Raw genomic sequence first — 23,283 nt, forward strand, 5'->3', positions numbered from 1 at the left:
TCACTGAATTCCAGGATACCATGTTATATATCCAAAGTTGGATGGATCTTAATCATCTTAAACTGAATCCTGGTAACACAGAGATAGTTCTTTCTGGTGAAAGCCAAAAGCATTGGGGCCCCCACTACTGGCCCTCAGAGCTCGGCTCTCCTCCCGCCCCGTCCACATCAGCTAAAACTTTAGGAGTATTTCTGGACAGCGACCTCTCCCTGAAAACTCAGGTTGGAGCAGTGGTGTCTAAGTGCTTTTTTCAAATGCGCAAAATCAGAAAAATTCACCATTTCCTTACGACGCCTTGAATCAAGCCATGATTTCTACAGTCCTATCCCATCTAGATTACTCCAATTCTGTTTACTTGGGCATGCCCCACTACTTGTTTAAGCGCCTGCAGATAATCCAGAACCAGGCAGCATGACTGATCTATCGTCAACCTAAATGGCACACCGCTACCCCGCTGTTGAGGAAACTACATTGGCTCCCAATATCACAGCGCTGCGGTTTCAAGACTGGCTGCCTCATTTTTAAATCTCTGAATGGCACCAGTCCTGAGTTCATTAATAGCATGATACTCAGGCACACTCCTACACGCGATTTAAGGTCTGCTCATCTTTCACTTCTTGCTATCCCGGGCTTCAAACGGGTATGCCAAGGAGGTCGCAGATTTGCCACTCTTGCCCCCAAATTGTGGAATTCCTTTCCGCTTGAAATTCGATCATGCGCCGACCTTCTCCAATTCAGGAAATCTCTGAAAACATGGTTATTCACACAGGGTTAGCTTTTGTCTTTTCTGTCAACCTTTTGAGCCTTAGCGCCATGAAGCCAATCGGCGTACGTGCGCTCTATAAATCCCTACTAACATTAACATTAACATTAACACAGAGCTGCGTTGCAGAGAGGTGTAAAAAGGGGCACGGTCTGGGCCACCTCTCTGAAACACAGCGCAGTGGCGCTTACTGGAAGCACCTGGTGGGCTAGTTGGCCCCCTGGGGCTCTCAGGATTGAAGGGGAAATATTTCCCCAACTAAAAACGCGCCACAGGGCGTGTTTTCACACGTCACCTCAGGCCCCATCCCCTCCCTTCACCACTGTGTAAACATGCCCTGTGGCTGTTTTAAGTTGATAGATTAAGTCCCCTTGAATCCTGAGGGTCCCTAGGGTCAAACTAGCCCACTAGGTACCTCCAGTAAGCGCTGTTACAGAGAGGTGTAAAAAGGGCCACGGCCTACACCACCTCTCTGCAACGTAGCACAGTGCCACTTACTGGAAGCACCTGGTGGTCTAGTTGGCCCCAGGGGCCCTCAGGATTGAAGGGGAATTAATTCCCCAACTTAAAACACGCCACAGGGCTTGTTTAGACACGTCACACCAGACCCTGTATGCACAATGGTGAAGGAAGGGGGCTTGGCCTGAGGTGACATGTCTGCAAACATGCCCTGTGGCGCGTTTTAAGTTGGAGAATTAATTCCTCATCGATCCTGAGGGTCCATGGGGGCCAACTAGTCCACCAGGTACCTCCAGTATGCGCCAGAGAGCTGCGTTGCAACGAGGTGTTCAGAGGCCATGCCCCTTTTTACAATACTCTGCAACGCAGCTCCGTGGCGCTTACTGAAGGTACCTGGTGGGCTAGTTGGCCCCCAGGGACCCTCAGGATTAAAGAGGTATTAATTCCTCAACTTAAAACGAGTCACAGGGCGAGTTTGCACACATGTCACCTGAGGCCCCGCCCCCTCCCTTCACCACTGTGCAAACGCACCCCGTGGCACGTTTTAAGTTGGGGAATTAACTCCCCTTGAATCCTGAGGGTCCCTGGGGTGCAACTAGCCCACCAGCTACCTCCATTAAGCGCCACAGAGCTGCGTTGAAGAGAGGTGTAAAAAGGGGCATGGCCTCAGAACAGCTCTCTGCAACGCAGCCCACTGGCGCATACTGGAGGTTCCTGGTGGGCTAGTTGGCCCCCAGGGACCCCCGGTATTCAAGGGGAATTCGTTCCCCATCTGCAAACGCACCAGGGAGCGCATTTGCAGAGTGCTGAAAGGAGGGGGCATGGCCTCCGGCGCGAAGCTTGTCTTTTAATTTTTTTATTTTTTATGAAGGGGGCTGTGTGGCCCCCCTTCTTTTCCTAATATTCTTGGCCCTGGGGACCCCATCCCCCTGGGCCTGCCCCCTAATTTTTTTATTTTTTTTAAATAATTTGGAATGGGGTCTGTTACATTTGCATTTTCAATGGTTGTTATTCAACATGGTTATGTTATGGCATAGTAGCATCATATGAGAAACAGTTCTGTTCTATTTGGAACCTTAAGGGACTGTGATGCTCTGGGCAGTTATCTCTGTCTGGATTATGCTGATCAGTCACCTTGGGTTGCTGTGCTGCTTAAAATAAATCTATTTTAAATTTATTGGACCTGAACATCCTCATTGTAACAATGGCGACGAGTTATGAAGGAGAGGAACACCTGACCAACCAGACTGCTGCAGCACAGGTGTTGTGTGTTCTTTAAATTCCACTTTTATTGACCTGCTGAAACGGACCCTGCTGTTTAAAACGACACTTCAAGATCCTCACTTTTGGTGAAAACCGGACTTTCCCACTTGCTTGGCAACGTGAGTTAATCTATTTTGAACATTTTGACAGATTTATTTACCAAGTGTGAAGCGCGAGGAAAGAGCCTGTATTTTAAAAGTAAATACCTTGCTCTGGGGCTTTCCTGGAATCCTCAAGGGAGATAATTCACGCAGGCTGAACAATGCTGAGTGTTCCGATCGGAAGGTTGTCAGATTAATGGTTCTCAAAGCGCGGGCATGCATTTCAGCCTCAATTAGCACGATTGTCTCTGGAGACATTCTGGCAGATTAAGATCTCCATGGTTGAAAATAGAAGCCTTAACTACGCGTGTGTTTCCTGAGGCTTGAGAGGCTTGACTGGTTTACATGACAACGCTTGGTAACGAAGGAAGTCACTGGAATAAAAAACAAAAATCTCTAAGTTCAGAACAGCACTTTCAACAAAATTGAGAGGTCATCAAATTAATTTTTTTTCTCTATTTTCTGTTCAAGAACAACAAATAAAAAAAAAAGGGTTTGCAATTATATACACATGAATTTGAACTAAAAGGTTGTATAAATATATAACCATATATATATATAAATTTTATTTTGGATTGCAAGTCTGTGTGCTTTACTGATTCAAAACAACAAAATGCAATTTGACCCGCCTGACAAGTTTTTACAAAACAAAGGTGATCCTCCAATGCCTTGGACAAGATGGAAAGAAGAATTTTTAAATTACATGAAGGCAATAGATGGGGAACGCATGGGAGCAGAAAGGAAAAAAAGTATTTTTTTACATTGTTTGGGCTCGGAGGGTCAAATGGTTTTTAGAGCTCTACCTCAAGTACCACCGTTGGAAGGAGAAGGAGAAGGTCTTAATGTATACAAAGAAGCTTTACAACGTATGGAACTCATATTTAAACCTGTTACTAATATCGCATTAAACAGATACAAATTTTACACCAGGATTCAACATGAAAACGAATCATTTGACGATTTTTTAACAGCGTTGAGAGCTTTAAGTATTTACTGCAACTTTGGGGCAATATGCGATGAGATGATTAGAGACCAAATCATTGTACATGTAAAGAACAAAAAAACGAAAGAGCGTTTATGGGAAATTGGTGATCCTAAGTTAGCAGAAGTGATTTCAACTGCAAAAGCACTAGAACAATCTGAAAAGTGGATGTTAACTGTAAAAAGTACCACCATAAATAAATCTGAAGTATCAGACGATATATGTGTGGTCAAACGTACTGAGACACAACAAAGTGATCATAAAGGCGAGCAGAACCCTTCAGGATTTAATTCCTTTCGTGGTGGTACACATCCTTTTCAAAAGAAATTCGAAAGGAATGATAGACCTGGATCCTGCTATAGGTGTGGTAGCAAGCTACACTTAGCTAATTATGGGGGCTGTCCAGCAATTAACAAAGAATGTAAGAAATGTGGTAGGATTGGTCATTTTGCCTCTGCATGCAAGGATGTAAGGAGAAACAATTTTCCTACTCAAGGCAGAGTATCTTCAATGGCTGAGTTGGATAACACTGTTCATAAATGTGAAACTTGTAGTTGCAAAGAACATAACAAAGGTTTTGTAGTTTCTATCTATGAAGGAATTTCTAGCATAAACAATACAGTGTCCAACGAATATAAGAAACCTCCCATGTGTGTGGTGGAAATCTCTGGTGTATTAATAGATCTGATGGCGGATTCTGGTTCACCATGGACCATTATTTAAAATGACTATTTCCAGCAAAAACTTAGTACTGTATTGCTACCTTCACAATTGTTACCGTCCGACATAGTTGCACATGGTTATGATGGTACAAAAATTGATATTATGGGGTATTTCGAGGTAAATTTACGGTTTAAAACAAGGGAAATAGATGTCAAGTTATACATTGCGGTCAAAGGCATAAATGTTTTGGGATGGTGGGACCAGTGGAAACTAGGCATTATCCTCAATCCCCGTTCTAGTGAACCTGTATTATTGGATGAGGAAGTGCATTTAAACAACATTTCACATGTTTCTTCACAAGTGAAAGGAAATGTCATAAAGGGTAATTTCAGTGATGTATTTTCAGACACGTTAGGTAAGCTTAAAGATTATACCCACAGGATAAAACTTAAAAAAGATGTTGATCCTGTAAAACAAAAACTAAGAAATGTACCGATCAACGTCAGGGAAGAGCTTAAGAGCATGTTAAATGATTTAGTAGCAGAAAAAATTATTGAACCTATTGATTCGGCTGAGTGGGTTTCTCCCATTGTTTTGGTAAGAAAACCAGATAAAAAATTGAGAATGTGTGTTGATCTAAGGGCACTCAATGCTGGCATCATCATTGATTGCCATCCCCTTCCCAACATAAATGAAGTGGTTTCAATGTTAGAGGGTGCAAAGGTATTCTCCACTTTGGACCTCAGGTCCGCCTACCATCAAATCTGCCTCACTGAAGACTCCAAACCACTTACGGCATTCATCACTCCCCAGGGTTTATATCAATTCACTAGAATGCTGTTTGGGTTAGCCTCAGCGGCTTCGGTGTTTCAAAAAGTGATGTTTAACATATTTAGGGATGTGGACAAATTCGTCAAGTGTTTTCAAGACGACATCCTAATTTTTTCGAAAGATGAGGAAGAACATTTCAAGAATTTAACTGAGGTGTGTGGAAGGTTAAGACGCTGTGGATTAACCCTTAAAGCAGATAAATGCAAAATGTTTAAAGATTCGGTTGAATATTTAGGTCTCACTCTATCTAAGGATGGGGTAGTACCTAAGAAATCTAATGTTGAAGGAATAGTGAAGGCTCCCCCTCCATCGAACAAGAAACAGTTGTTATCATTCACAGGAATGTGTGAATACTATAGTAAGTTTGTTGAAAACTTTGCTGACAAGATGGAGCCCTTGAGGAAATTGTTAAGAATGAAAGTTGTTTTTGAATGGGGTTCAGAACAACAAAAAGCCTTTGAACTTATCAAAGCTGAAATTCTGAAGGCTCCTACCCTTAAACCTTATTGCATGAACAAAGAATGCATCATTACTGTGGATGCAAGCTTATATGGAGTTGGAGGTGTTTTATCCCAAAGATGTGGTAAGGATGAATGGAATGTTTGTTTTGCATCCCGCACTTTAAATGACACTGAGCGTAGATATGCAGTAATAGAGAAAGAACTTTTAGCATGCGTGTGGGCCATTGAACATTATAGGAACTACATTTGGGGTAGTAAGTTTATCTTGAGGACTGATCATAAACCCTTAGTTAACATACTTTCTCCGGGGGGTGGCTGGAACTCTACCGCCCGAATAGCAAGACTTACCTCTAGGTTACAAGAATATTGCTTCAAACCAGTGTTTGTTCCTGGAAAAAAAATGTCATGCCAGATTTCATGTCTAGACTTCCATGTCAGGTTTCTGATAATAGTGACTGTGAAGATTCTGAGGTGATTACCACAATTCAGGATGTTGTGAATGGAACTTTTGAAGACATTTCTGAAAATAGCTGGAAGTGTTGTGAGAGGGAGGATATCATATGGCAAACTGTTAAAGAGTATATTTTGAAGGGTTGGCCAGAAAGGAAAGTGTTACCAGAGGAGTTTATGCCAATGCATAGAGTTGCAGATTCTCTGGTATTAGAAGGTGATTTGATGTTTAAAGATGGTAAGTGTGTGCCTCCTTGTGGTATTCAAAAGGTCATTATAGAGTTGGCACACAAGTCACATCCAGGAATATCAGCAATGAAGCGTTTGGTCAGGAATTATTTCTGGTGGCCTGGTTTGGATCGCATGGTGGATCGCATTGTAAGAGAATGTGATGTGTGCATGGCAAGTGAGAATATGTTAAAACTTAACACTCCTCCTTTAAAGAATACTGAGTGGCCAACTGAGCCTTGGAAGAAAGTGGCATTTGACATCTCTGGTCCTTTCTTGTGTTTACCACGTGATTCCAAGTATGCATTTGTCTTGGTGGATTATCACTCCAAATGGCCAGAAGTTAATTTTTCCTCAGGTGCCTCGACCAATTTAGTCATGGAATTTTTCAAAGAGATTTTTTCTAGAGAAGGTTGTCCAGCTGAGCTTGTTACAGACAATGGTGTACAACTCACATCCAATGATATGGAAACCTTTTTGAAATGTCATAACATCAAACACCATACTGTTTCAGTTTATGAACCACATGAGAATGGTCTTGTTGAACGGTTTAATAGGGTGTTAAAAGGGTATGTTGCAGATGCAGTAAAAGTGAAGGATAATTGGAAAAATTTTGTAAGGGAAAAATTATGGTTGTACCGCATCACACCTCATTCCACTACGGAAGTCAGTCCTTTCCGTCTTTTAAAAGGGAGAGATCCTGCTTCCAAGATATGTCCATGGTGGTTTAAAGAGAAATGCAAGCATAAGTCTTTTTCTGACTCCATGATTACTGGGGTTAAAGAAAGAGTTTGTTCCAAACAAATGAAAATAAAGGTGTGGTATGACAACAAGTGGAAAACTAAAGCTCACAATTTCAACAGGGGTGATTGGGTCAGGGTTAAAAAACCTGGTTTAACTATGAAGTGTTCAGGAAATTTTGGTAAACCCATGAAGATTGTAAGGGTTTTTGATAACAGTGTCATAACTCAAGACGGAAGATTATGGAATGTTAAACGTGTTGCTAAATGTCACAATATACCCAGTCAAACAGTGTGTTCTCCATCAGTGAGTGATAATGATAATGTAGCATCTAGAGTTAAAATTTCTGATCGCATAAGAACAGCTCCAAGAAGATTTGATGATGAGTAATGTTTGTACTCATTAGGTAATGTATTACTTTGTGGTGGAATATATATGCTTGTTTAAAAAAAAAAGGGAGATATGTTACATTTGCATTTTCAATGGTTGTTATTCAACATGGTTATGTTATGGCATAGTAGCATCATATGAGAAACAGTTCTGTTCTATTTGGAACCTTAAGGGACTGTGATGCTCTGGGCAGTTATCTCTGTCTGGATTATGCTGATCAGTCACCTTGGGTTGCTGTGCTGCTTAAAATAAATCTATTTTAAATTTATTGGACCTGAACATCCTCATTGTAACAGGGTCGCATGGCCCCCCTCCGGAGGCCTTAATCGGCCTCGGGGACCCCATGCCCCGGGACATAGCCTTTTTTTTGTTTTTTATTTGTTTTGGAGGGGGGCTGCTTTGCCCCCTCCTCTGGCCACTTTTGGCCCCGGGGACCCCATCCCCGGGGCCGGCCTTTCTTTTTTTTACATTTTTGTTTTTTTAATTTTGGGGAGGGGGGCCGCGTGGCCCCCCTCCCAGGCCACTAATAGCCCCGGGGACCCCATCACCCGGGGCTGGCCCTCTCCGTTGGGGGCTGTGGGGGGGTCCCCAATCCCCGCACGGTCCTGCCGGCTCCCTGCCTCCCTTGGGAGCCGGCATTGCTTTTCCACATGGGGAGCTGCTTAGATGCAGCTCCCCGTGTGGAAAAGCCATTTGGTTTGCATTTTGAAAGAGAGAGCAGGTTTCCCTGCTCTCTCTTTCAAAATCCAAACCAAGTTTGCTATGGTAGGGCGGGAACCACGAGGCTCCCGCCCTGCCATATCAAACTACAGTGTCCCGGGGGTGGGCAGCCTGGGACACTGCAGGAGCCGTCCCTGGGGGGTGGCGGTCCCCAGGGCCACGACAAGGCTCCAGGAGGGGGGCCGTGTGGCCCCCCTCGCACCATTTCCAATGCTCTGGGGGGGTGGTGGTCCCTGGGGCTGAGGGGGTCCTTCACAGACCCCTCAATTTGAATATTTAGAGCGCCGGAGAGGTGGCGGTCCCCGGGGCGTGCGAGGGGGCTTGAGCCCTCCACAAAGTTTATTTTTTATTTTTAAAAAACCCAAGCTCCGGGGGATGGCGTTCCCGGGGCTACGGGGGGCCGTGGGCCCCCGCATATATTAGCATAAAGCCCCGGGAGTGGCGGTCATCGGGGCTTGGGGGGGCCTTTGAGCCCCCCACCCATGTTTTTAAAAGCCCCGGGGGTGGCGGTCCCCGGGGCTGGGGGGCTAAGAGCCCCCCCACATATTTCAGAAAAGCCCCGGGGGTGGCAGTCCCCGGGGCTGGGTGGCCCCTCTGGGCCCCCCATTACTATAATATATTGCCCCTGGGACTTGGCTCTACCTGGGGCTAATTAGAAATGAAGCGCGGGAGGCCGCGCTTTGTTTTTCTTTTTTTCGAGGCGGGATGTGCGGATCCTACACGCATCCTGGCCCTAGGGGGCCAGGGTGTTTCTACCCTGCCCCCTTTTTGCATGTTTGTTTCACTGCTTTCTTGTGCCTCGGTTCTACCAATGCACAAGATGGCTGTCAACACTTCCTGGTTTGAAGTGTTGACAGCCAATTAGCATAAAGCTCATGCTCAGGAGTATCCGCGGCCCTAGATATATATATGTTTTTACTTTTGAATTTCTCAGCAACTACTGAACGGATTTACACTATTTAACAAAAAGGCACGACTCTGAACCAAGGGCTACCTCTTTGCCAAGTTTGCTGTAATTCGGTTCAGCAGTTCGGGCTGTAGCTGCCGCTAAAGTTTCCTATGGGAAATTGCATGGGGAAAACACGTTTTGGGACCCCCTTTTTTCTCGGCCCCTGCTTGACAAATCACCGTGAAACTTTCAGGATAGGAGCGGACCGGAAGCGCCCCACGAGTTTTGAAAGTTTTGTGAAGATTCGTCAACCGACGCCAAAGTTATTGGGAATAGAATGTTGCAGTTTTCCTATGGAAAATAGGTCCTAACTATAACTACCTACTAGCGACCGCTTGTAGGTAATATATATAGTTTGGTAGATGTTTAAACTGGGGATGTCTCATTAGAGGTGAGGTAGTCAAAGATAGAGAGAAGTAAAGATAAAACTTTATTGTGATACCCCTGTCTGTGCTCTGCTTTAATTCTTTACATATCTCTTCTGTCCTGTAGGTTGGACACATGCTCTCTTACAGATTCTTGCAGGGCAGATCTTGCCTCTGTTCTGAAAACAAACACTTCACTCAGAGAGCTCCACCTTGGAGGCAATAAGCTGACAGATTCAGGAGTGAAAAAGTTATGTGAAGGCCTAAAACATCAAGGATGCAAAATACAGCAACTGCGGTATGGATCTCTGTGTTTCTTATCACCATATTGATTACTAATATATACATTGTAGGTGGGGGCTCTTCCATATATTTTAAGTATATAGGCAGATGTCTTGTTTCTGTTATGTTGTAGGAAAGGCACATTAATTTAATGGCAATAACATTCATACAATAAGTGAGGTTTGTGAATTGAGGGTTCCCAAGCCCATATCTACTATCATGAAAGAAGCCCCTATAATGGTGCCGAAAGTTACATTTTAAAGCCTGTTTTGAGTATTTGAACTAAAATGTAAAAGATTATGACAACAGAACAGCTCTGCCTGTGGCAGCCAGGGCACCTTCTCCAACCAGTCTCCACCCCTATTAATAGACCAGTTGCTGGCCTATATGTGCTGCCATTGATAAGACCCTCTCCCCTAGGGACAGATTTACACCAGCGGCGCAGTGTGGTGCTCCATATTCACAAGGACACTTAAAGCCACCCTGCATGGCTTTTCATGTCCTTGTAAACACGGCCCCTTTTCATGCAGCACTTTGATTGAAAGGGGAGTGCCATGGGTGTTGCTGTGGGTGTTCCCATGCAACACCCATAGATTCTGCTGAATTTCCAGATTTACAACGTTTCGTAAACCTGGGAATACATCAGAATCCTACGCCTCCCCTGGGGATCCATAAGGAGGCTCAATGAGGATAAATACTTGTATTTCTCCTTGTTTTTTCCTCTTTCTATGCGTGCCGCATTCTGCAGCATACATAGAACATGGAAAGCACCTCTTGTGATTGTTTTTATGCAGGAAGATGTACCTTCCTGCACAAAAACAATCATCCCTGGAATACCAGCACCATTGCTCCATGGTGCAAGAGTACCTGCATTGGCGCATAGCAGCCAATTGTGCGCCAGAGAAGTGGAGAGCTCAGGGATACCTAATATTGTTGTAAATGTGATGTATCCCTTTGCTCCGAAAGTAACGCAGTGTGGCACAGCCAAATGGCTTGAAGCACCGCGCTGCGTTGCTTCTTTGTAAATAAGGCCCCTTATTCTTAAATGAATATGAAGGGCGTGTACAACGAATTTAGGAAAGTTAATCTCACCATTAAAGGATAAACACCCCTCTGGTTCGACATTCTGTGAGAAAACAATTTTAGAAAAAGAAGTCAGAATTGTACCTGTTAAATCACATGTCAGACCACAATATAATTCCAAAACCATATCACTGGGAGGGGGTAGGCATTCTCCCCAGTGAGTATTAGAGGCATCCATTAATTTAATATTTGTTTGTCTGTTTTATGCACAAAGGTCTGGAGCAGCATCATTTGGCCCCACCCTTATACGTCAAAGATTTATAATGATGATGTGTAGTTAGCATTCTGTATACTCAGTGTGACCTAACAAATGTAATGAAAGATGGAGTTTGAAATGTATTTCTGAAATGTTCCATGGTAAGCCATTCGAAACATATATCATGTGCATACTAACGTTTCATTTTTTTAATGAAATTGTTGATCTTATCTATAGTTACATGAATGTTTTAAGATGTAGAGTCACGTAACCAAGATTTTAAATCATGAAATGTTCATTTATATGTACTAATTGTAATCATACGTGCACATATATATCCAACTACTGAGAGCACTTTAAATTCTGCGCTGACTTTTATTTGTATCATTTCAAGGATAAAGAAAAATACATTAACATTTTAGTGCTACATTCACTTCTGATATTAACTAACCTCTCTCACCTTCCAGCCTTCCCCCAGGCTCAGTTCTGCATATACAAAGAAAGACAAATTCCACACAGCATTACATTGGAGGCACATTAAACATCAACACATAAGGTTTGAATGAGATTATCAGAGTCAGTCTCCCATCAACAATTACATTTTCGAATCATCTGAGTTAAATATTTGCTGCCCCGGTGGTAGCTCATCCAGCGGCGTCAATAATTCCACAAGCATAGCCGCCCATGCCCTCATATCATCTTCTAATTTTTCATCCTTGTGGGTCTTCTTCATGTGCCACCCATCAGCATTTATCCATTCAGGCATATCTCTCAACCAATCCTGAACCTTCGGGTATTTCAGAGACAAACACCCTATTACAATCCTGCGTTTGGCCAGGAGCAACCCCACAATGAGGAACATACTGCTTCACTTTTTAGGTCGAGCCTAGAGCAGCGCATCCGCTGCTGCTCGACTTTTAGTAAGGGGCTTTTCAAAGTGCTACCCACAAGCTTTTCCTGGCATAAAGCTTGTGTGCACGCTCGCGTGCACGCCGCCATCTGCCTTTCTTATCTCTTCCTCCGCATCACTGGCCTAATTACTTTCACTTTCACGGCCATTGCTTGTTTTTCTGCGGTATTTGCGCACTACTTGTGCTTTGTTGCACATTGCAGCAGGCTTTATGGACGCTGCTCTGTCGTCCCTTTAAAGTTGGGCCCTGAATCTCGTTTCACTGGAGAAGTTCCCTTTGTTTACTTTTCGGCAACAGATAAACTAATATAATAGGCAGACACTCTTCTCAGCTCATGCCGCCATTTCATGTTCTCTTGTGCCCACGCCTGTAAACCATGTCCTTACACAATCACTCTCCTCCTGCTTGTTATTTGAGCTGTGTTGGTGCCGTGTCCTCGCCCGCTTTGGTACTTAACCCACTTTGATTAGCTAAAAATAAACGTAGCATGCGGGAGGCTGTGGGGACTTCCCTGATAATTTCGACTTGACTGCCTCTGTTTATTTTCACCAATTAGTAGGCTGATCACACCGCTAGAACCGTACCGGGAAATCAATAGTGCTTGCTTTTTAAGCAGGCGAGGCCCGAAGGTTCGTATTCGTTACATTCATGATGGTCCCTGTTTCACACAGGCCCGGCACATGTAGCATGTAAACACCACAGTAATAAACAAGAACATAACGCCTGCCCTGCTCCACAGCTATTTTCTGAATTTGTAGAGAGTGTGTTTATAACAAAAATGATGACCTTGTCCTTCGAAGCAACGTGTAGCCTCTGAGGTCCATGCACCAGTATCATCATCATCATCAAATTTCTTTATTTCGGCCAATTGTGGCCATAAAAGATGCAGCAATACAGTCAACAAAAACATTCAATAAAAGAGTCTAAAAAAGGGGCTTAAGATTCATATAAGTACATTTCTAATCACAAGGAACATTTACAATTCATTATGAGTAATACATTTTTTAAATATTTTAGACTTTATTTGCCACATGGCCATTATGTATTTGGCAACAGCAAAAACTATATGAGGGAGGGTGCTTGTTTTCAATATTCTATATGAGTACAAATAGCTCCTTATACCCAGGTTTCTGCATAGTGGGGCTAGCCAGTATTTCCTAGGTCTATTATAGGCTGGACAGAAAAACAATACATGAATTTCCTCCTCATCATAATTACAGCATCCTGGGCAGATTTTATCATCCCTCTTTGTCCATTTGCAAGTAAAGGTTTTGATAGGCAAGGTCCCTAATCTCCATTGAATAAACAATTTCCTTGATAGAGTGGGAAAAATTATGTCCATTAAACCTTCAAAACAATATGAGTTTTTGAATGCCACAAATCTGTCAGTTAAAATACCGTTATTGGATGCGGAGAGCAGGGACACAAGGCTTTTCTCCTTGTATATTTCCGCTAGGCTTCTTCGGGAAACTCTAAGGCAACCTTGTTCTGGTTGATCCCATAGTTCAGGAAGTCCTAACCGATACAGCTCTTTTTTTATGGAAGCCAACCACGGGATTTTGTCACACTGGTTCAATCTCATTACGTAGGCGAGCTCTTGCCTGTAGTGCACAAGCTCGCCAGTGGACCAGAGCCTATGCCAAAATCTTAGGGGCATTAATTGCAGATCCTCTCTTATAGAGGGGAGACCGATGTCTAATCTTAAGGGGAGAAGGGGTGTGCCACGGGGAAGAGCAAGAAGACGCCTTAAAAAGTTATTTTCCACTTTAACAAGATCTTCCCCTGCTTTAAACCCCCATAGTTCTCCACCGTAGGATGGAGCAGCCTTGGCTTGTGTTTTATAAAATTCTACAGCCGGACTAATAGGTTTATAGGTAGAGGTATTTACGACCTTCAAAATTGCCCCGGCTAATTGGGACAATTTTAACCTGCATCTCACTATTTGCGGTTCCCATGACAGATTCTCTTGTAGTGTTACCCCCAGATACTGAAAAGTTTTTACCCTTTCCAATCTTGTTAAACTCAAGGACGGGCTAAGTCTGGTTCTAGGTGAGGGGTTAAATATCATGAATTTGGTCTTCTCTGTGTTGATCTCAAGACCATATTGTCTGCAGAAAAGACCAAATCCATCTAGAATCCGTTGTATCCCCATCAGGGATTTTGAGAGCAGGAGGGTTTCATCTGCAAACATAATAGCGGGTACCCTCCTGTCCGCCAAGGATGGAGCGTCATTGTCCCTAGTAGCGTCAAGATGGGATATGACGCTATTAACATAGAGGCAGAACAGGGTTGGCGCCAAAACGCAACCCTGTCTTACCCCTCTAAGAACTGGGAACCTTGATGACAGTGCTCCATCCCTCCCGCACCTAACCTGAGCATAGTTGTTGACATGAAGCCTGATTATGGCATTCAGTAAATCGGTCGGAACTCTCAACTTCATCAAGACCTCCCAGAGTTTTTTGCGGGGAACCAGGTCAAAGGCTGACCTCAGATCCACGAACATCATGTACAGCCTCCCCCCCTCAATCCTCACAGTTTTCCAATAGAGGAGCACGAGGCGGAAGATCTGGTCCATGGTGGACGTTTTTTTCCTGAAGCCAGCCTGGAGGGGGCTAAGGATTTCATGTTCCTCCATCCAATCTAGAAGATGATTCAGAAGGAGGCGGGAATAGATTTTTTGGGAAACATCTATGTGACTGATCGGTCTGTAATTGGCCGGGAGGAGAGGAGAGTATCACTGAAGTTGCACACTATACGACCACTTATAAATGCAGTCACATCCTCGCCTCCACACTTGAACCCCACCTCCACATGAGCATAGAAAGAGCATAAAATGTACATTAACAATCGAAGCAAATATCTACATTGCGCAAAATACACATACGCTTTGGTAAGTAAAATTCAATATGTACATTTAAATGTGCTGTTAGTCACAAATGCTGAAAAAATGTGTGCTGGATCTATACAAATTCTTGTTTTTCTTTTATGGATGTTTCCAATCCGCTTCCAAGTGCATCACTCAGAATGCTAAGTGCAACCTCTGAATTAAGCACAGATCTTTGGGGCATGTTTTGTAATTGAGTCAAAGTGCGGGGGCTTTCAGTGGTTGGGTGGGGGGAGCTGGAGAACAGGAGTTGATGCAATTCAAAGATTTGCTAAATCTATTTGCGGGCAGTTTCTCCTACACAAAGGGCAAAGATCTGTTTTGCAGAGGTTGAAGCTTTCTTTACCTGTGAGGTGAGGCGTGGGGTAGTTCAATCATCTGGCCATTACAGACCCAGGAGCATACGCTGTAAGTATTTTGAGGCTGCTCCCTCTGCCGTTGTCTTTCACTCTGCCTGGAAGTCTCTTGGTCTGTGGATGCTAGTCTCCCTGTTGGGGTCCTGGTCTTTCTCCTTCTCTTCCTCCCCCTCTCTCTACACACTGCTTTCGCCTATCTCGTTCTATTTATGTCTGTCTTCTCTCTCTTAAATACATCACTAGCTTTCTCTCTTCCTCTATGGTTGCTTGACTGACTATAGTCTCACCAGCCAGTCTCTCTGCTCATGCAGTTGTCAACATCAGTTCATCCTTGTAGCTATCTACCTGCTAATCAATCTCTGATTCTCCAAATAAAAGAAACCAAATCAGTCAGTCAGTTACTGAAATTCTTTAACATGTGTGATGCACGCAAACTGTACACATTTCGGTATTTTTGGAGTACAGTCTCTGGCACACTGATTACCATCTTACACATGAGGCCTCCAGAGAGTGCCAAAGTTGGTGGTGTACCCAACGTAGAGGTAGGTAACCACAGACATACGTCCATACATACATAAAAGCAAAACACAGCCAGCTACCCAAACATCTAGCAGACACACACACCAAGTCCTGGTTCTCTTGGCACACCAACAAGCCGTCATTATTTCTCATCAATCACAACCTGCTGCTGTTTGTTTAATGCTGCTGTACTCAAAGGAGAGAATGGTGTTCTGCAGAGCTTTTAATCACATGAAAACTAGGGTGACCAACTGGCATTGGTGCAAATTCAGTGCGGTAAGTGTACAAATTCAGGACAGAGGGTCAAAATTCAGGACAATACGTGGGGACAAAAGGACACATCAGAGGAAGTTGCACAATAGTATAAAAGTTAATAAATAAACAACCACTTAAGTACAAGTCAAAATAAGTTTTATATTAGGTTGAGACAAATATTTTTCGGTATGCGTGCAGCTTTGAGCAACTGTGCAGGTCTGTGGTGGTATTTCATATGATAATAATGTATTTATATGGTTACTGCACTGAGTTGTCCAGTCTGATATTTTGCTTACAACTCCTGTTCCTGAGCAGCTATGTTTGGTGAGAGAAGTGGTCAGGAAACTTCTGCTCAGATAGACTTTATTACTAGCATCTCATATCTGAGTTCCATTGTGAGATGTAAAGCGGCACTCATAGGTCAACTAAAAGGAGGATTGCTGTGATTAACCCACTATAGGGAAAGCATTATGGGTGTTTCAGCAAGTGGAACTTGAAATATGGAATCTGACTTTGCTAATGGGGGCTTCGCAGAGAGTTGCACAAGCTGACAGAAGTCACAAAGGTGCTTTTCCCTGCAGCTTTCTTAAAGAATGCACTGTCAATACACAATTACATAATTTATTTTTGACGCCTTGCCTATTGCTATAAACACAATATACATCTCAAGCACAGCTCATGGCACTATGAGGCTCTCCCTAAAACCTTACAACTAAAGCAAAACATGCAAACATTTACAATTACTAGTGTAACACTCAAGTAGCAGTTGGGTGTCACTCAAAATGTCATATGCATGATGTATAGATCCCACACATAAGCACACAGCAAATACAGAATAGTTATACATAGGCAAGGGAGTAGCCAGAAAATGTAAATACCTCCCACTTTGAACTAAATCTCTTATAACACCAAGACAGCAAAGTAAGTCATCACAACCCTCCCTAGAAGAGCTCTCTTGTCCAAGGATCTAGCCATTAATCCTTCCATCAATCCCCTGATATCCACCATTTCAAATGTACATTCTGTCATCTATTCATTCTTACATTCAGTCTTTCACCACTTATATCATTCTGTCATACCATCTGTGTATCCATCGCTATCCAAATCTTTTCAACTATTTGCAAAACTATCCATCATCTATCCTTCCATCCATCATATCACACATCCATCCCTTCATCCACCCTTTCACTCATTCATTCATCCATCATCCATCCACCCAATTCATACTTTCACTCATCCATCCACTCTTCCACCCATCCATCCACTCATCCATCCAACCATTCACCCTTTCACTCATCCATCCATCCTTTCTTCAAACTTTCCACCCTCCCGTTCACTCATGTATGCATTCTTTCACTCATCCATCTTTACATTCTTCTTTTCATTCATCCATGCAGCCATTCACCCGTTCATTCTGTTAAGCATTCAGCCATGCTTTTACTCATCCACCCATCCTCCCTTCCTCTCTCCATTCCCCTTTCACTTAGCCACCCATCCTTCCATCCACCCTTCACCCATCTACCTACCCATTCCCCCACCCATCCAGTTGCGGACAAAAGAGGCCCATCAATAACTTCACTCTAGCTGTAGTTCCTAAAACAAGGGGTGGGGTTGTCTATGCCCCTGCACATACGCAATTTGAAAACGTAGTAGTTATGAGTCATGCATGATCGATGCACAGTGCCAGGATGTGAGGTGACTGTGACATGGTGTTGTTTCCAGGGCTTTAAGTGGGATGAAAAAACTGGGTTCTCTCCAAGGTGTGTGTCTGATGTAATGAAGGGCGTGGCTTAAAACACCTCAGCTAAAAATATGTGCTGAGCATAATGTGCCGCCCGACTGGTATTTTGCTGTGTCTATCATTGCATCCAGTAACATTAGACCTACAAAAAGCCATGACCATTGGCTTTGTCAATGGATGTTAGTTGCATAAAATAAATAATCAAGCATTGGCATAGCCAATAGGTCTCGCCTTTGGTACCTTATAAGTGTTTAGCCATGCAACAGTTGATGTTATTGCATCAAGGATATTGTGCTGCATAACTCAATACTTATAAGGTCCCAAAGGTGATACCTATTGGCTATGCCAATGCTTGTTCTTCTTGCAAACGGAGTGTATTCCAGCAATCACTGGGCCATCTCCCTGGGGATTTCCCACCCTGTGACTGAGTTGCGCCTCATCAGGGCAATAAAACTAACCACTGGCAGGAGAAGGTCTCAAACACATAGAAGGTGATAGAAGAATGCTAGCAATAAATGTAACCACTGGCATTAGAAAGTGTTAAACACACAGAAGGTGATGGGGGAGTGCTTTCAATAAATCTAACTACTGGCAGTAGAAAGTCTGAAACACACAAAAGGTGATGGGAGAATGCTTGCAATAGTCTAACCAGAGGCAGTAGGAAGTCTCAAACACACAGAATGAGATGGGAGAATGACTGCAATGAATCTAACAACTGGCAGTAAAGGTCTCAGACACACAGAAGGTGATAAAGGAATGCTTGCAATAAATCTAACCACTGGAAGTAGAAAGTCTCAAACACTGAAAATGTGATGGGAGAATGCTTGCAATAAAACCAAACACTGGCAGTAGGAGGTTCCAAGCACAGAAGGTGATGTGAGAATGCTTCCAATAAATCTAACCACTGGCAGTGTAAAGGAAATTACCCAAATAGGTTTCAGCATGAGTGCAAGACACACCCATCCAGTAACTTTCCACAGATGGCAACAAGGAACAAAGGTTACAGAAAGATGAGCTAAGAGTCTGAGACCAGACACACACTATCTCTCTTGCAAGGTCATTCGGTCTGTGCCTGCAGCTCGAATAGTGTGAGCGAACCTCTATCTTTAGGGAAAGGTGTGCGTTAACAAGCGATTTTCTCATACTTCAGTGAGGCCTAATCTTGGAGATGCTAATGCATCCCCGCAGCTTTCTGCTGAAGCAAGCAACATGAGACAGAAGCTTAGTTTCAATCATAGAGCAAAATGGCGGGCACAAAGAAAATGACGCCATGAATGCTAAATTATATAGAATTGAGCATGAGCAATATGATTGTAACATTTCAATTCTAATAGATTCTCCTTTTAGCATTAATGTAAACTTTTATTGTCGCTATCAGGCAAGGGTCTTTACAATTCTAAGGAAAAGGTGAAAAATGCTCAAACACAGACAACATGTGCAGCAGGGGCTAAAACTCTGCGATATGTAGTGGACACATTACAAAGTTAGGCGTACATCATTAATATTCAAAATGTCCTGCATCATCATGGCCTTGTTATTAAGTCATGTTCCAGATGATTGGGGCAAGGTGTCAACATGTGCACACAGCAGGTACAACATGCAGGAAGGCAGTGTATGCAGAGGTATACACTGTATCTTCCAACCCCATGTCATGAACAAAATCCCAAACCACCCTGATAATGTCCATGTACCTGCTCCTTCATATATTTCAGCTGATAGAATTTTTTTTCAATATAGGACTTTTAGATTTGGGGGTCTCTAGTTGGCACAGGTAGGTACTTGTGACAAATAGGCACCCTTGCCTCTAGTCAGGGTAAGGGGGTACACTCATAAAATAACCCCTGCTCACCCCCTTGGTAGCTTAGCACGAGCAGACAGGCTTATCTCAGAGGCAGTGTGTAAAGCATTTGTGAACACATACAGTAATCGAGTGACAACACTACAGATGGACACCACACAAGTTTTATATCAAAAATAAGTATTCTTTATATACATTTAACACAAGACAACAAATGACAAAAAGCCACAATACTGTATTTAAAAATGGTAGGATTAGTTTAGTTCTCTCAAGATGGTAAATGCGACACTCTTAGTTCAATGTACCTTCAAATGCGTAACGCAAGACAACTAAAGTATTGCAAGGATGGTGATGCGTTGAAGATCTGGTGCAAATAAATAAAGACGTTGTCTTCTCCTTGATGTGACACGCTTCCCGTGATGGGGCGGCATCTGCTGCGACGTCGATCCTCTTCTCCGGCGATGCGAGATGCTTTACGCGATGCAAGCCGCGACAGGCCCTGCAACAAGCTTCCCAGTGATGCAGCGGCATCTGCTTCGATGTCGATCCGCTCTCCTGGCGATGCGAGTTGCTTCCACAACGATACGAGCCACAACAGGCCCTGCAACACTCTTCCCGGTGATGCTGCGGCATCTGCTGCGATGTCGATCCTCTTCTCCGGTGATGAGCCGCGACAGGCCCTGCGACAAGCTTCCCGGAGATGCGGCGGCGTCTGATGAGACGTCGATCCTCTTCTCCAGTGCTGAGCCATGACAGGCCCTGCGACACGCTTCTCAGTGATGCAGCGGCATCTGCTGCGACGTTGATCCTCTACTCCGATGATGCGAGGCGCTTCGGTGGGCCTGTGATGACTCAACGATTCTTCTGCGACCCGCTTCTTGGCAATGCGGCGGCTTCTGATGCGACGTCGATCCTCTTCTCCAGTGCTGTGAGGTGCTTTGTGTTGTGAAGCGACAGCTGCAGTTCGGCGACACGCTTCTTGCTCTTGAGTCGTGCTTCCAGCTCCTTGCGACACGCAGTTTCTCAGAAGGCCCAAAAATAGCTGCAGGCAGTTCCAAAAGACCTCTGGGGAGCTGGTGGTGGAAGTCTGTTGTTCCTGAGACTTCAACAGGAAGCAAGCTCTTTTCTGTGGCCTTGGAGATCCTTCACAAGTTGATTAAAAGTACATACAAAGTTCCTTTCTCCTCTCTTTGGCAGTCAGGCAACCACTGCAGGCCAATCCCCCAGTTTCAGGGATAGTTTCTCCTCAGCTTCTTCTGGTTCCTCTCCTCAGCAGAGGTTTCTTCTTGTTTCCCAAAGTGATCTAAAGTTCCTGGGTTTGGGCCCCAATATTTATACTACTTTTCTCTTTGTTCTCTGAAGGCAGAGAGACCTTTGCCTAGTCCAAACCAGTTCGGGTCAATCCTGGAGCACTTTGTTGGCATGACTCCTTCTTTCCTTTCAGAGAGCATGATAGAGACATCAGACACAACACAGGAGGTGGAGCCAGCTTTGTGGAGGGAAGGCATGACCCTATTCAGGTCCCTGGTGCAACTCCTCCCACCAATTTACATGGAGATCTCTCTTTTCAGCCTGGCTGACTCACCCTGTCTCCTAGAATTTCCCCAGCGCCTGTCACTCAAACTCCAGACAAGGAATACACAGCCCAGCAGAGGCAGGCTTGGATGGTTAGACAAGAAAATACCCACTATCTAAAAGTGGTATTTTCAAACACAGAATGTTAACCCCTTCTGTGCCCATGACGAGATAGTCTCGTCATGGAGCACGGTTGCGCTGTGCCCTTGACGAGACTATCTCGTCATGAACCCCGCCCGCTAATGTAACGGCCGGCACAGGAGGGGGAAAGGGCGTGGCACAGAAGGGGTTAAAACCAACTTTCAGGCATACTAAACTGGAATTTCTACCATGTTCCCTGTGTCAGTTAGTATTATAAGATGTAATAACCAAACTGCCCATTCTGGCCTATGGAGAACAGATAGCCTTGCAATAGTGAAAAACGAAAATGACTGTAATTCACTATTAGGACATGCCACACACACCAAGACATGTCCTACCTTATACTTACAATGCACCCTGCCCTTGGGCCTACCATAGGGGTGTCTGATATGAAGAAAAGGGAAGGTTTAGGGACTGGCAAGAGGGTGCATTTGCCCTGTCAGCATGGCAGTACTAGACTTTACACAGGTCCTGCAATGGCAGTCTTGAGACACACTTTTACAGGCTGCTTCTGTGGGCGGCCCAACCAGTGATGCAAGCCCACTAGCAGCATTTGGATTACCAGCGCTGGGCACTCCTGGTGCACTGTACTAGGGTCTGACAAGTAACCCAAACCAGCCAATCATGAAATCACTAATTCATACATCAATCTAACATGGGGAGCACTTGCACTGTGGCACTGGACAGCAGGGGGGGTCCCAAGTCAGGATGGATTCACTCTTGGGCTGTAGGGGCGCCACCTGGCCGCTCCCAACCTGGTATCCCAAGTACACCACGGAACCCTGCCCGATCTGGCACTTACTCACCTTGTTCGTGAGGCCTGCCCTCCGCAGTGCCATCAACACTTCCCAGAGGTGGCGCAGATGTTCATCCCAACTGGCGCTGAACACCGTGATGTCATGCAGGTAGGCGGCACAGAACGAGTCCTGTCCCTCCAATACCTGGTTGACCAACCACTGGAAGGTGGCAGGGGCATTCATCATCCCAAAGGGCATAACCCAGAACAGGTAGTGCCCATCTGGTATAGAGAATTCTGACCTCTCTCTTGCCCCATCGGTCAAGGCGATCTGCTTGTACCCAGACGTTAAGTCAAATGTGCTGAGGTACCGTGCAGCCCCTAGCCGATCTATGAGCTCATCAGCTCTGGGGATGGGGTGTGCGTCAGTCCCAGTGACTGCATTGAGCCCTCGGTAGTCCACACAGAACCGGAGTTCTGGTGTGGCACCTGGCGCGGCAGCCTTTGGGACCAAGACCACTGGGCTGGCCCAAGGACTGTTAGAGGACTCAATTACCCCTAACACAAACATCTTGGAGACCTCCTCCTTGATGTAAGCTCTCACCCTGTCAGTCACCCTGTAGGAATCAGTGACACCTGGGATCAGGGAGAACAGATCAGAAAATTGTCCCAGCAGCTGGCGGCAGTCAGTTTGTTGCTCAGGGGTCAGGGTGAAAGAGAGGTTGACACTATCCACTGACCCATCTCGCTCTGTCGCCGACAGGAGGTCAAGAAGAGGCTCGGTCTCCACCTCCATTCCAGCATCTGTCGCTAAGAGCATGCCCACTTGGGACCTCTCCAAGTGGGGCTTAAAGCGGTTGAAATGCAGGATCCTCAAGGGGTTCCTGGGAGACCGCAAGTCCACCAAGTAGGTAACCGGACTCTTGTGCTCCACAACCTCAAAGGGGCCGGTCCACTTATCTTGGAGTGCACAGGGCTCCACTGGGGCCATGACCCACTCCTTTTGAAGAGGCTGAAGCTCTACCAGAGTGACATTATGGTCGTACCACCGCTTCATCTCCTCCTGGCTGGCTTACAGATTCGCCTCAGCGAGTTTCCTGAAACGCCTAGTCTGGTTCCTAAAGGCCAGCATGTAGCTATATACATCCCGGGGAGGTTTTCTGGGAGATTGCTCCCAGCCTTCTTTGACCATACTCTCACTGGGTGTCCATAGAGAAGCTCAAAGGGACTGAACCATAGAGATTTCTGTGGCACCTCACGATATGCAAAGAGCAGGCATGGTAAGAGGACGTCCCTCTTACGCCTCATAGGTTCCTCAAGACCCATAATCATGCCTTTTAGGGTTCGGTTGAACCTTTCAACCAACCCATTTTCTTGGGGGTGGTAAGGAGTGGTAAAATTGTAGATTACCCCACACTCCTGCCACAGGGATTTCATATA

General features: G+C 44.7%; 1 protein-coding gene across 1 annotated transcript in view; it reads left to right on the forward strand.

The window, feature by feature from the left end:
* The window catches only part of LOC146808619 (NACHT, LRR and PYD domains-containing protein 3-like), an 874,093-nt gene that overhangs the window by 787,809 nt on the left and 63,001 nt on the right, over positions 1 to 23,283 (forward strand). Inside the window, exon 7 of the mRNA XM_085623649.1 lies at positions 9,494 to 9,664. Within this exon, the coding sequence (XP_085479775.1) occupies positions 9,494 to 9,664 (171 nt within the window). The remainder of the gene's footprint in view (positions 1 to 9,493; positions 9,665 to 23,283) is intronic.

The sequence above is a fragment of the Triturus cristatus genome, chromosome 8, assembly GCF_964204655.1.
Source record: "Triturus cristatus chromosome 8, aTriCri1.1, whole genome shotgun sequence".
NCBI classification, from domain to species: Eukaryota; Metazoa; Chordata; class Amphibia; order Caudata; family Salamandridae; genus Triturus; species Triturus cristatus.